The 13,828-nt window shown below is 43.5% G+C and overlaps 1 protein-coding gene across 1 annotated transcript in view; it reads right to left on the bottom strand.

Annotated features, from left to right (window-relative positions):
• LOC139276924 (guanine nucleotide-binding protein G(t) subunit alpha-1) overlaps positions 1-13,581 on the bottom strand; it is a 70,054-nt gene extending 56,473 nt beyond the window's left edge. Inside the window, exon 1 of the mRNA XM_070894921.1 lies at positions 13,476-13,581. Within this exon, the coding sequence (XP_070751022.1) occupies positions 13,476-13,581 (106 nt within the window). The remainder of the gene's footprint in view (positions 1-13,475) is intronic.
• Positions 13,582-13,828: the final 247 nt, after the last annotated feature.

Below are 13,828 nucleotides of genomic sequence, written 5' to 3' on the forward strand. Positions count from 1 at the left end.
CAGAGACCACGGTCCAGAACTTAAAGAAGGGTAACTTTGAAGGTATGAGGCGTGAATTGGCTAGGATAGATTGGCGAACGATACTTAAGGGGTTGACTGTGGATGGGCAATGGCAGACATTTAGAGACCGCATGGATGAACTACAACAATTGTACATTCCTGTCTGGCGTAAAAGTAAAAAAGGGAAGGTGGCTCAACCGTGGCTATCAAGGGAAATCAGGGATAGTATTAAAGCCAAGGAAGTGGCATACAAATTGGCCAGAAATAGCAGCGAACCCGGGGACTGGGAGAAATTTAGAACTCAGCAGAGGAGGACAAAGGGTTTGATTAGGGCAGGGAAAATGGAGTAGGAGAAGAAGCTTGCAAGGAACATTAAGACGGATTGCAAAAGTTTCTATAGGTATGTAAAGAGAAAAAGGTTAGTAAAGACAAATGTAGGTCCCCTGCAGTCAGAATCAGGGGAAGTCACAACGGGGAACAAAAAAATGGCAGACCAATTGAACAAGTACTTTGGTTCGGTATTCACTAAGGAGGACACAAACAACCTTCCGGATATAAAAGGGGTCAGAGGGTCTAGTAAGGAGGAGGAACTGATGGAAATCTTTATTAGTCGGGAAATTGTGTTGGGGAAATTAATGGCATTGAAGGCCAATAAATCCCCAGGGCCTGATGGACTGCATCCCAGAGTACTTAAGGAGGTGGCCTTGGAAATAGCGGATGCATTGACAGTCATTTTCCAACATTCCATTGACTCTGGATCAGTTCCTATCGAGTGGAGGGTAGCCAATGTAACCCCACTTTTTAAAAAAGGAGGGAGAGAGAAAACAGGGAATTAGAGACCGGTCAGCCTGACCTCAGTAGTGGGTAAAATGATGGAATGTGCAAAGTTAAAGCACATGGGATTGGGGGTAGTGTGCTGACGTGGATTGAGAACTGGTTGTCAGACAGGAAGCAAAGAGTAGGAGTAAATGGGTACTTTTCAGAATGGCAGGCAGTGACTAGTGGGGTACCGCAAGGTTCTGTGCTGGGGCCCCAGCTGTTTACACTGTACATTAATGATTTAGACGAGGGGATTAAATGTAGTATCTCCAAATTTGCGGATGACACTAAGTTGGGTGGCAGTGTGAGCTGCGAGGAGGATGCTATGAGGCTGCAGAGTGACTTGGATAGGTTAGGTGAGTGGGCAAATGCATGGCAGATGAAGTATAATGTGGATAAATGTGAGGTTATCCACTTTGGTGGTAAAAACAGAGAGACAGACTATTATCTGAATGGTGACAGATTAGGAAAAGGGGAGGTGCAACGAGACCTGGGTGTCATGGTACATCAGGCATTGAAGGTTGGCATGCAGGTACAGCAGGCAGTTAAGAAAGCTAATGGCATGTTGGCCTTCATAGCGAGGGGATTTGAGTACAGGGGCAGGGAGGTGTTGCTACAGTTGTAGAGGGCCTTGGTGAGGCCACACCTGGAGTATTGTGTACAGTTTTGGTCTCCTAACTTGAGGAAGGACATTCTTGCTATTGAGGGAGTGCAGCGAAGGTTCACCAGACTGATTCCCGGGATGGCGGGACTGACCTATCAAGAAAGACTGGATCAACTGGGCTTGTATTCACTGGAGTTCAGAAGAATGAGAGGGGACCTCATAGAAACGTTTAAAATTCTGATGGGTTTAGGCAAGTTAGATGCAGGAAGAATGTTCCCAATGTTGGGGAAGTCCAGAACCAGGGGTCACAGTCTAAGGATAAGGGGTAAGCCATTTAGGACCGAGATGAGGAGAAACTTCTTCACCCAGAGAGTGGTGAACCTGTGGAATTCTCTACCACAGAAAGTTGTTGAGGCCAATTCACTAAATATATTCAAAAGGGAGTTAGATGAAGTCCTTACTACTAGGGGGATCAAGGGGTAAGGCGAGAAAGCAGGAAGGGGGTACTGATGTTGCATGTTCAGCCATGAACTCATTGAATGGCGGTGCAGGCTAGAAAGGCCGAATGGCCTACTCCTGCACCTATTTTATATGTTTCTATGTTTCTAAGCTTCTGATTCACTACCCACTGAGCCACAATCTCGGAAGGTCAGTACCAGTGTGGCATTTCCATCTCCCATATCAGCCTCTCTGAGCGACGGTGCTAATTGGTGTCAAATTATGGGCAGTTTTTTGCTGTAATTCATTCTCATGAGCTAAATTAAAACTGTCCAAGACTCATTTCTCTGAGGAGTCCTACAGCAGGTGGAGACTTTCATTTAAAGCCTGGACTGAATTTGACCCTGGGTTCTAGAGGTGAAAGGACAACTTGCAAACACACTGCGCCATCCAGTCCCTGGAATAATTCTTTTTGTGTTTTTGAATATGTTTGTATAGGCTGCTTTCAACACTAGGTTTGCTGTACTGATTAGCCTGTAACAGAGCAAGTCGAAGATTGCCTTGCAAAACTTTGGGCCAGCCTATACTGAGATAGTGCCAGATTGCATTGCAATAAAACGTATGTAAAATCATTGCTCTATCAGTGATTCACTGCTGGAACTTGGTAATAATCCAATTCTGGCCTCTGCTGCCCAAGCCTAAACTAAATCTTCTCCATCGCTCCATATCTCTCTCCTCCTTTAAGGGCAAATCAAGCGCAGGCAGCAGAAAGAGCGCGCAGTAAACCAGTCCCACCCACCCCCTCCCTCAACGACTATCTGTCCCAAAAGTGACAGGGACTGTAGTTCTCGTATTGGACTGTTCAGCCACCTAAAGACTCATTTTTAGAGTGGAAGCAAGTCTTCCTCGATTCCAAGGGACTGCCTATGATGAAGTAATTCCTTAAACCCTACCTCTTTGACTAAGCTTTTGCTCACCTGTCCTACTATCTCCGTATTGGGCTCGGTGTCAAACTTCTGTTTGATAATTCACCCATTATAAGTGTGGACTTTATTACCCTTTCGACTATGTTGTGCTGCCTCTATGATTCAATCTCAGCTGGTCTATCCGATACAGTATTGTGCAAATATTTGCGGGGGGCAGAAAAAATCACCAAACATTTCCGCAATCTTAAATGGCTGGCAGTCAGATTTAGCACATAGTCAATAAAGACATAATATAAACCCCTTTATTCCATTAAGGTTATGTTCCTTGCACTTCACTTCCTAACAGATATATATGTGTGTGCAGTGGAGAATCAGCTGCATTATCTGTCATGAAACAATGAATTGTGTACAATGATACCATTTTCTACAACTAACTCTTTTCATTAATTTTGTCTATAGGCTCATGTACCAGCTTTGTACAGCGGAAGCCATGGCTCAGCGCTACACTCTCTGCTCTGAGTCAGAAGGTTGTGGGTTCAAGTCCCACTCCAGAAACTTCAACACATAAATCTAGGCTGACACTCCTAGTGCAGAACCGAGAAAGTGCCAAAAACTACTCAAATACAGTGAGATTTAAATTCTCCGGTTTGAGTGGAACTGCGAAATAATGTTACAGTAGGTAGTTTGATGCTGCTGGGAACTGGCAGGAGGTTTCTCTAAATTAATTTATCCCGGGACCCTTACAATGATCAGGGAGCGACGAGTTGTATCCCTTCAAGCTGAATTGGATTTAAACCAGATCACATATATAAGGAAAGCATTTATGGAAAACTTCTAATGGTTGAAGATGAGCTTGCTAATACACATCAAGAGCAATGTCCACCCTGTAGGGTTGAAAATGTTGTCTACAGGGACCAAGTAATAATTCCATTACTTCCAAAAGACTTCCAATTCTCACTGTTCTCAGTTCATGACCAGTCTTTCTCATATTCTTCTTTTCCTTCTAGTAAGAAAAGGAAAAGGATAAAGGAAACATTTGCAGGGCTATGCGGAAAGAGTGGGGGAGTGGGACTAATTGGATAGCTTTTTCCAAAGAGCCAGCACAGGAACGATGGGCCGAATGACCGCCTTCTGTGCCCAGACACACGTGATGCTTTTAACTTAGATGATGTATAAATCTTGGTAAGCTTCATTACTACGGGTTTTAATTTCTTCTGCAATATATTTAGTGTGCTGGTTAATGGATTCCTGTTAATATCCGACCTTCGTTATTTGAACCCAGTTGTTAAACTGTTTCTGAGGACCAAAGACTTTCTCTCAGCAGGTGAGCAATTAATGACTTCTGAAGGATTATCATTTGTTTGATGCTTGCAGGTTTGTGCAGAATAAGAAAAATAGCAGGAAGTCTCTACCTCAGATGCTATGAAAAATCTGTGGTCTGTCTAGTATCTGTATATGCACAGAATAACAGAGTAGCAGGGAGTACAAGTGATAAGGCTGAAATCAAATTGGATCTGATCTGTGTAAAGTCCTGACCCCGCAGTACAGACTTACACGAGGCACATGCTGAAGTCAAGGTCGCTCTGGACCTGCACCTTTATTTCACAGCTCTCGAGTGCCACACTTGCCTGAGACTTGCCTTTATATACCTGTGTGGAACAGGTATGCAGTGTCTCCTGCAAGCGCACCCCTGGTGGTAAAGTATGCTTGTGGTTACAGGTCATATTTAGTTACAGTCATGTATAGCATGGTAAGATACAGTAATATACAGTAGTGTGAGATACATGACAATCTGGAAATAATGAAGTTGGTTTAGCTGGTTCTATGCAATGTGATGTGTAGGCCCACGTCTGCCCTCTCAGGTGGATGTAAAAGATCCCATGGCACTATTCGAAAAAGAATAGCGGGGATGTCTTGGTGTCCTGGCCAACATCTGAGCAGAGCCCACAAGCGAGATTACATGTATCAAAGCAAAATTGAACACCATTTCATACAGAAGACTGGGGTACACCAGAACTTTGATACACTTTGAGTCAGAAGGTCTGGATTTAAGTCTCACTCCAGAGACTTTAGCACAAATTCTAGGCTGATACTACAGTGTAGTACTCAGGAAATTCTGCACTATTAAAGCTGCCATCTTTTGGATGAGAAGTTAAACCGAGACCCCCATCTGCCCTCTTAGGTGAACGTAAAACATCCCAATGCACTATTTTGAAGAAGGGCAAGGGAGTTCCTTCTGGTGTCCTGACTAATATTTATCCCTCAACCGACATCACAAAAAAAACCAATTATCTGGTCATTATCTAATTGCAGTTTGTGGACTTTGCTGTGTGCAAATTGGCTGCTGCATTTCCTTCATTACAACAGTAACTACACTTTTCTTTTAAGTTCTTTATTGGCTGTAAAGCGCTCTGGAACGTCCTAATGTCGTGAAAGGCGCTATATAAATGCAAGTCTTTCATTTACTGAGATATATTGAAGCTCAATGTATCAAGACTTCATTATATTGTAATTGTGTCTTGGATTAAAACATGGCAGACTGAATAGCCATTTAAAAAAAATAATTTCCATGGGATATACACAAATCACAATTATAATTCCCACATAGATTTTATTTTCAGTTGATTGGACGAACCTTTTTGTGGTGTATTAATTCCTATGTCTGTCTAAATCCATGTATTTCTGATCAATCAATCACATAGTAACTATACTGGTATGGATGTCCAATAAAATGGCCATTGATTGCTGTTCTCCTGAAGAGATATGGCTACTTTGGTTCATGTTCACCTTTGAGTCAGAAGGTCATGCGATCAAACCCAGTTCAGAACCTTGAGCATATAATCTAGGCTGACGCTTTAGTGCAGTACTGAGGGAGCGCTACACTGCTGGAGGTTCTATCTTTCGGATGAGATGTTAAACTGAGGCTCCATCTGCTTCTCAGGAGGATATAACAAAATCCCATGGACCTATTCTAGGAAGAGCAGGGGAGTTGTCTTGGTGTCCTGGTCAATATTTATCCCTCAACTAGTATAATTAAAAACAGATTATCTGGTCATTTATCTCATTGCTGTTTGTGGGAGCTTGCTGGGCGCAAATTTACTGTCACATTTTTCTACATGACAATGGTGAACCTGCACTTCAAAAAGGTACTTCATTGGCTGCGAAGCACTTTGGGATGTTATGAAAGGCGTTATATAAATGCAAGTTCTTTCTTACTACTGCAATGGAACCTTATGTAATACAACAGAGACTGGTAAATAGATGTGTCCATTTCAACGGAATATTTGATCAGGTAGTTGCGGTTTTGCAAGAAGGGACTAAGGTGTGTATTTTCCAGCATGGTGTCCCTGTACGAATGCTCAATGCCTGTGTTGAAAAGGGGTTTAGTATAGCCAATAAAGGAATAAGGGGTTATGGGGAACGGGCAAGGAAGTGGACCCGAGTCCATGATCGGATCTGCCATGATCGTAATAAATGGCGGAGCAGGCTCGAGGGGCCGTATGGCCTACTCCTGCTCCTATTTCTTATGTTCTTATGTAAGTTACCCATCCATATGGGAATGCATATGTAGTTACACAGTATTACATAGTATTTACAGCTCAGGCCATTCGTCCCAACAGATCCATGCTGATGTTTATGCTCCACACAAGCCTCCTTCCACCCTTCTTTATCTAACCCCATCAACATATCTTTCTATTCCTCTGTCTCATGTGCTTATCTAGCTGCCCCTTAAATTAATCTATTCTAGTCGCCTCAACTACTCCTTTTGGTAGAGAATTCCACATCCTAACCAGTGTCTGGGTAAAGAGGTTTCTCCTGAATTCCTTATTGGATTTATTGGTGATTATCTGATATTTAAGGCTGCTAATTCTGGTCTCCCCGCAAATGGAAACATCTCTACATCTACCTTATCAAACACTTCCATAATCTTAAAGACCTCTATTAGGTCATCCCTCAGACTTCGCTTTTCTAGAAAAAAGAGCCCCAGCCCATTCAATCTTTCCTGGCAGGTGTAACCTCTTAGTTCCTGTATCATTCAAGGTCTATAAAAGTTTAACATAACTTCTTTGCTTTTCAATTCTATCCCTCTTGAAATGAACCCTAGTGCTGTGTTTGCTTTTTTTTAATGGCCTTAGTAAACCTGCGTTGCTACTTTTAGTGATTTGTGTATCTGTACTTCCTCTACCCTATTTAGACACTTATTTTCCAAGGAGTATATGGTCTTCCCAAACCTGCGACCTAGAAGGAGAAGGGCAGCAGGCGCATGGGAACACCACCATCTCCACGTTCCCCTCCGAGTCACACACCATTCTGACTTGGAAATATATCATCATTCCTTCATTGTCACTGGGTCAAAATCCAGGAACTCCCTCCCTAACAGCTCTGTGGGAGTACATTTACCACACGGACTGCAGCGGTTCAAGAAGGCGGCTCACCACCACCTTTGTAGGGGCAATTAGGGATAGTCAATAAATGCTGGCCTTGCCAGCAGTGCCCATATCCCATGAGCGAATTTTTAAAAAACAGCTGAGCCATACTCAAGAAACACCCAAGTTTGTGTCAACTATTCGAAGGCAAAGATGTGATCAGGAATTATACAACTGACCTCGGTGCTTGTAGATTAGGGAGAAGAAAATTGCCCGGGGTCTCTACTCCTGATTTCTGTCTGGCAACTCCTGCTGATGGGACAGGAGCAAGTGTTGGTTGTGATGTCCACTGATGTTCAACAGACCACCGATACTCAATGTCAGGAGTCACACATGAATTATAATGGCCGCTTGGGTGAGGTACTGAGGGTGAGTGGTGCTGTGGAATGGTATCCCAGCAAGAGTCTATAATCTTGAAGGAAGGGGAAAATATTGGCAAGGAAAGAAAATGGGGTAGATCTTGACTTTGTGCGATAGTGTGAAGCGGGTGGTGGTGAGTTGGCAGCCTGTATTACATCTCTCCCGATCGAAGTCAATGGAAATAACAATTGGTACAGATGTAAAATAGGCTGCCGACTTGCTATCACCCAAGTTACACTGTCGCAGACTCAAGATCTACCCCAATGAGTTTTATTAGGAGACCTGTCCTCCCAAGTACCCATCTTCCATGCTCTGACTACACTGCATTGGCGCTCCATATGTTTATCTAACTATATTCTGTCAAATTGAGAATAAACCTGTGAAGAAGAGGATCTGTGAATTTGTGCACAATACAGGTTAGTGCCAAAGTGATTGACAACAATGAGCTTATTCCTGAACAGAGCTATCAGTTTATATCCTGTGGCATTAAGATGTAGACATCTAGAATTACCTTTTGACTCTTTGCTCATGCTGCAGCAGCTATCCAAGTGTGTGTCTAGCTTGCAGTATGTACTATGTAAAGGCTGCCACCAGTGCACAGTATAACCTTTATTGAGCCACGGACGTTACAGGCTGTATTTTATGTACTGCTGTACTGTGTGTAAACAATGAATAACTACCCCCTCTCTGACCAACCAAGCTTATTCTGTCTTCAAATATCAGAGCCTCTGTTTTGGTAGATTATCCAGTTTAAATATAGTCTCAGATGTGAGTGGAAGAACTGGGGAGTCATCTCCGGTGTCCTGGCGAATATTTATCTCTCAACCCACTACCGATGTCAGGCTGACCGGTCTATAATTCCCTGTTTTCTCTCTCCCTCCTTTTTTAAAAAGTGGGGTAACATTGGCTACCCTCCACTCTATAGGAACTGATCCAGAGTCAATGGAATGTTGGAAAATGACTGTCAATGCATCCACTATTTCCAAGGCCACCTCCTTAAGTACTCTGGGATGCAGTCCATCAGGCCCTGGGGAAATAGCAGCGAACCTGGGGACTGGGAGAAATTTAGAACTCAGCAGAGGAGGACAAAGGGTTTGATTAGGGCAGGGAAAATGGATTATGAGAAGAAGCTTGCAGGGAACATTAAGACGGATTGCAAAACTTTCTATAGATATGTAAAGAGAAAAAGGTTAGTAAAGACAAACGTAGGTCCCCTGCAGTCAGAATCAGGGGAAGTCATAACGGGGAACAAAGAAATGGCGGACCAATTGAACAAGTACTTTGGTTCGGTATTCACGAAGGAGGACACAAACAACCTTCCGGTTATAAAAGAGGTCGGGGAGTCTAGTAAGGAGGAGGAACTGAGGGAAATCCTTATTAGCCGGGAAATAGTGTTGGGGAAATTGATGGGATTGAAGGCCGATAAATCCCCAGGGCCTGATGGACTGCATCCCAGAGTACTTAAGGAGGTGGCCTTGGAAATAGTGGATGCATTGACAGTCATTTTCCAACATTCCATTGACTCTGGATCAGTTCCTATAGAGTGGAGGGTAGCCAATGTAACCCCACTTTTTAAAAAAGGAGGGAGAGAGAAAACAGGGAATTATAGACCGGTCAGCCTGACATCGGTAGTGGGTAAAATGATGGAATCAATTATTAAGGATGTCATAGCAGTGCATTTGGAAAGAGGTGACATGATAGGTCCAAGTCAGCATGGATTTGTGAAAGGGAAATCATGCTTGACAAATCTTCTGGAATTTTTTGAGGATGTTTCCAGTAGAGTGGACAAGGGCGAACCAGTTGATGTGGTATATTTGGACTTTCAGAAGGCGTTCGACAAGGTCCCACACAAGAGATTGATGTGCAAAGTTAGAGCACATGGGATTGGGGGTAGTGTGCTGACATGAATTGAGAACTGGTTGTCAGACAGGAAGCAGAGAGTAGGAGTAAATGGGTACTTTTCAGAATGGCAGGCAGTGACTAGTGGGGTACCGCAAGGTTCTGTGCTGGGGCCCCAGCTGTTTACATTGTACATTAATGATTTAGACGAGGGGATTAAATGTAGTATCTCCAAATTTGCGGATGACACTAAGTTGGGTGGCAGTGTGAGCTGCGAGGAGGATGCTGTGAGGCTGCAGAGCGACTTGGATAGGTCAGGTGAGTGGGCAAATGCATGGCAGATGAAGTATAATGTGGATAAATGTGAGGTTATCCACTTTGGTGGTAAAAACAGAGAGACAGACTATTATCTGAATGGTGACAGATTAGGAAAAGGGGAGGTGCAACGAGACCTGGGTGTCGTGGTACATCAGTCATTGAAGGTTGGCATGCAGGTGCAGCAGGCGGTTAAGAAAGCAAATGGCATGTTGGCCTTCATAGCAAGGGGATTTGAGTACAGGAGCAGGGAGGTGTTGCTACAGTTGTACAGGGCATTGGTGAGACCACACCTGGAGTATTGTGTACAGTTTTGGTCTCCTAACCTGAGGAAGGACATTCTTGCTATTGAGGGAGTGCAGCGAAGGTTCACCAGACTGATTCCCGGGATGGCGGGACTGACCTATCAAGAAAGACTGGATCAACTGGGCTTGTATTCACTGGAGTTCAGAAGAATGAGAGGGGACCTCATAGAAACATTTAAAATTCTGACGGGGTTGGACAGGTTAGATGCAGGAAGAATGTTCCCAATGTTGGGGAAGTCCAGAACCAGAGGTCACAGTCTAAGGATAAGGGGTAAGCCATTTAGGACCGAGATGCGGAGGAACTTCTTCACCCAGAGAGTGGTGAACCTGTGGAATTCTCTACCACAGAAAGTTGTTGAGGCCAATTCACTAAATATATTCAAAAAGGAGTTAGATGAGGTCCTTACTACTAGGGGGATCAAGGGGTATGGCGAGAAAGCAGGAATGGGGTACTGAAGTTGAATGTTTAGCCATGAACTCATTGAATGGCGGTGCAGGCTAGAAGGGCTGAATGGCCTACTCCTGCACCTATTTTCTATGTTTCTATGTAACCAACACCACTAAAACAGATTACCTGGCATTATCACATCGCTGTTTGTGGGACCTTGCTGTGCGCAAATTGGCTGACGCATTTCCTACATTATAACAGTGACTGCACTTAAAAAAGTGCTTCCACTTTCACGGTGCTGTAATGCACCTTGGAGTGTCCTGAAGTTGTGAAAGGCACTATATAAATTCAAATCTTACTTTTCTTTTTTTTCTTTTTAGTGCGCGTGGATAGGAGTCGATACAAAGACATAAAGGAAGAAATTGATGTTAGCAATGTTACTGCATGAACGCTTAATGTACTTGTATCAAACCTTTTCACTCTTTTAACAGGTTAATGCTCTTTTAAAATAGCAGACAGAGCAAGTTGTTGTTGTACAGTTTGATGCAAGCATGTTAAGTGCTCGGATCGCCTAGAGTAATTTGCACCGTATGGGGTACACTACTAGATACAAGTAAGTTATTGGCTTTAGTTTGTATTGGAATGAACACTTTAACACACACAGGCAACTTTTTGAGAAAACACTTAATCTTCTCTCATTTCCATCTTTCTCCCACCTCCGTCCCATAGGAATTGGAAAGTGAAGCGAACTTCACCCAAAGTGAAGGCAGTTTTATTTTCAGCAAGGTATGCGTTAAAAGTTCCACTATCGTGGCCTTTTTTAGGCCTTATTTGAAGTCTTGTATTCAATTCACCACTGTGTCATTGACTATGTACATCAGTTTAAAGTTAAGCTCAGAGGGAATGTTACCGAAACTCAAGAGGGTGGTTCATGGACGACCTCAACGAGGTAAATAAAATAACACACAAAAGAAAGATAGCATTTATATAGCACATTTCACAATCTTGAGACCTCCCAAAGCCCTTTACAGCCAATGAAGTACTTTTGGAGTGTAGTCTCTGTTGTAATGTGTGAAATGCAGCAGCCAATTTGCGCTCAGCAAGCTCCCACAAACAGTAATTTGATAAATGACCAGATAATCTGTTTTAGTGATGTTGGTTGAGTGTTAAATATTGTCCAGGACACTGGGGAGAACAGACAAGATATACTCAGAATATTACTTTAAGGTATATCTGGAGGGTGGTAAAATAGGACACTGATGTCTTTTTTTATGTGTTGTGGCAAATTGAAATCAGTACTCTGAATAAAGTGGTTACAAAATAAATTTGAAACAGGTATTAGGATTAGCGTGAACAATAGTCAGAAGGTAATTCTAGATATGTATATCCTAATACTACAGGGTATAATCTGATTGCCTTGTTCGTGAATAAGCTCATTGTTGTCAATCACCTTAAGCACTAACCTGTACTGGGCACACTTTCTTCACAGGATCATTCTCAGCATTGGTAAATGTTTGGAAAAATCTGCCATGCAGGCTAGTGGGACAAAAACATTCAGAACATTCAAAGGTCAGCTGGCTGCTTTAATGGGAGAGTTAGGGTGGTACAGGGATGGGCTTCATTGGGTCGAATGGCCTTTTCTTACACTTTTTTTTAGTATTCTTATGTCAAGGCATTTTTTAAACAACGTTATTCTGAACACTTTTCTGGACAAATATTGAACTCGTGAAAGCCCTGCGCAACTGTTCAAAGTGGCCAGCAATGACCTCGCATCAACAATATTCAGTGGAGATGGAATGTGATGCGTCCACAGCCTGAGTGCACCGCCTGACTCTCATATATTAATATTCCGTTTGCGGCGTTTTCCCGGGTGGAGCCGTACATTTTGCGGCGGCAAATGGTTTGCATCTGCCGCTGCAAAATTAATCAGCTGGGCCCTGAGTTTGAAGCGCAGCACTACAGGAGGCATTCCACACCTCTTTTAGGACGTTAGGTCGGCTGAGCCACTGAAAATCCTGAGCTAAACAGCCAGCCTGGGAGCGCCCTAACAGAAACTTCCATGGAGAAAAATAAAGCCTGAAAAAAACCCACCAACAACATTCCCAATTCATTACTGACGTGAGTCCAACATAAATCACAAAAAAGTAAAAAAAGAAAAACGATCAGACTTACCTCAGGTCGCCATGACTTACCTCACTGCAGCTGGTACAGCTTGGAACGGTAGCTTTCACTGGTGTTCCCACTAGGGCGCACTATGGGGCGCTACGGAGCGGGCGCGATCCAAATATCGAGCCGGTGTCGTACCCAGAGGCGTTGCACACTGGTTCGCCTGTCCCGGGCTATACTGCTCTGCACCCACACCCCCCCGAAAACCCGGCACCGAATGTCCCGGCTGGGCGCTGGGCGCTGGCCACCCGGGCGCAAATGCTTTCCGCGGCCATTGCCGTCCCTCTGGGGCGCTAAAAGGGGCGGCAATAGACCAAAAATCTGAATATTTTAGGAGAATTTTGATTCCTGATGAAATTCATTGTGAAGAGCACTTCCCATTCTCCCATTATGAAATGGAAAGAAAGCATCCAAACTATTGAAAGCTCATTATGGGCTGGCGTATGAAAAGTGGAGTAAATTCAATAGTCAAACCTCACGAAATATGCAATTATGTAACACTTAGTGACTGAAAGGAACACGCTTTATAAAGAATAGTTCTAACTATGCTTTCCTTTTAAGTTGCTGGCTTTTTGTTTAAACCTTCACAATGGCTAAAAGGAATCCATCAATGTAATGTGAGAGATTCCTGCCTCGGTGCAGTAACCACCATTTTCTAATCAACTTCTATAGCAAAGTCCCCACACATGTGGAAAGGCAGTAACTTATTCTAAGCAGCTGGTTATAGACAGGTATATAAGCTCAAAGATTTAACAGGTGCATCTACATCTATCCATAACAGTGAGGCGAGTTTAAAATCTGGCCACGAAGCCAAATGCACCCTATAGTTGGCAGAAAGTTTAACCTTTGCAATGCTTCATTTTTCTCAATGATTTTACAGTTATTTACCCAGCAGTAAGAGTTTGACTGTTCTTGCATCTTTCTCGGCATCTTCTTTCAGCTTCTTTTCCAGGTCCCTTGAGTGTTTCTCCTCCGCGCTAGCTCCTGCTCCCATGGCGGCAAGATTTTGGAACTGCTGTTCCCTTCCGGAAGACTATGCACTCAGGATTTTTTTTTCTCACCCTGTCCGAATCTACCCCAGGTCTTCTCTCTGTTACCAGGATCAACGCTCCCGACGAGATGGCGGTCCTGTCACCGGAACTGCATGGGCATCAACTGCTCGCTCTCACTAAACTCCAAATCTGGCACTCAGCACGTCTTAGAAGGATTTTGGAGTTGGGGCATGCCACGTGAGACCTGTA

The sequence above is a fragment of the Pristiophorus japonicus genome, chromosome 12, assembly GCF_044704955.1.
Source record: "Pristiophorus japonicus isolate sPriJap1 chromosome 12, sPriJap1.hap1, whole genome shotgun sequence".
In the NCBI taxonomy this organism is placed as follows: domain Eukaryota; kingdom Metazoa; phylum Chordata; class Chondrichthyes; family Pristiophoridae; genus Pristiophorus; species Pristiophorus japonicus.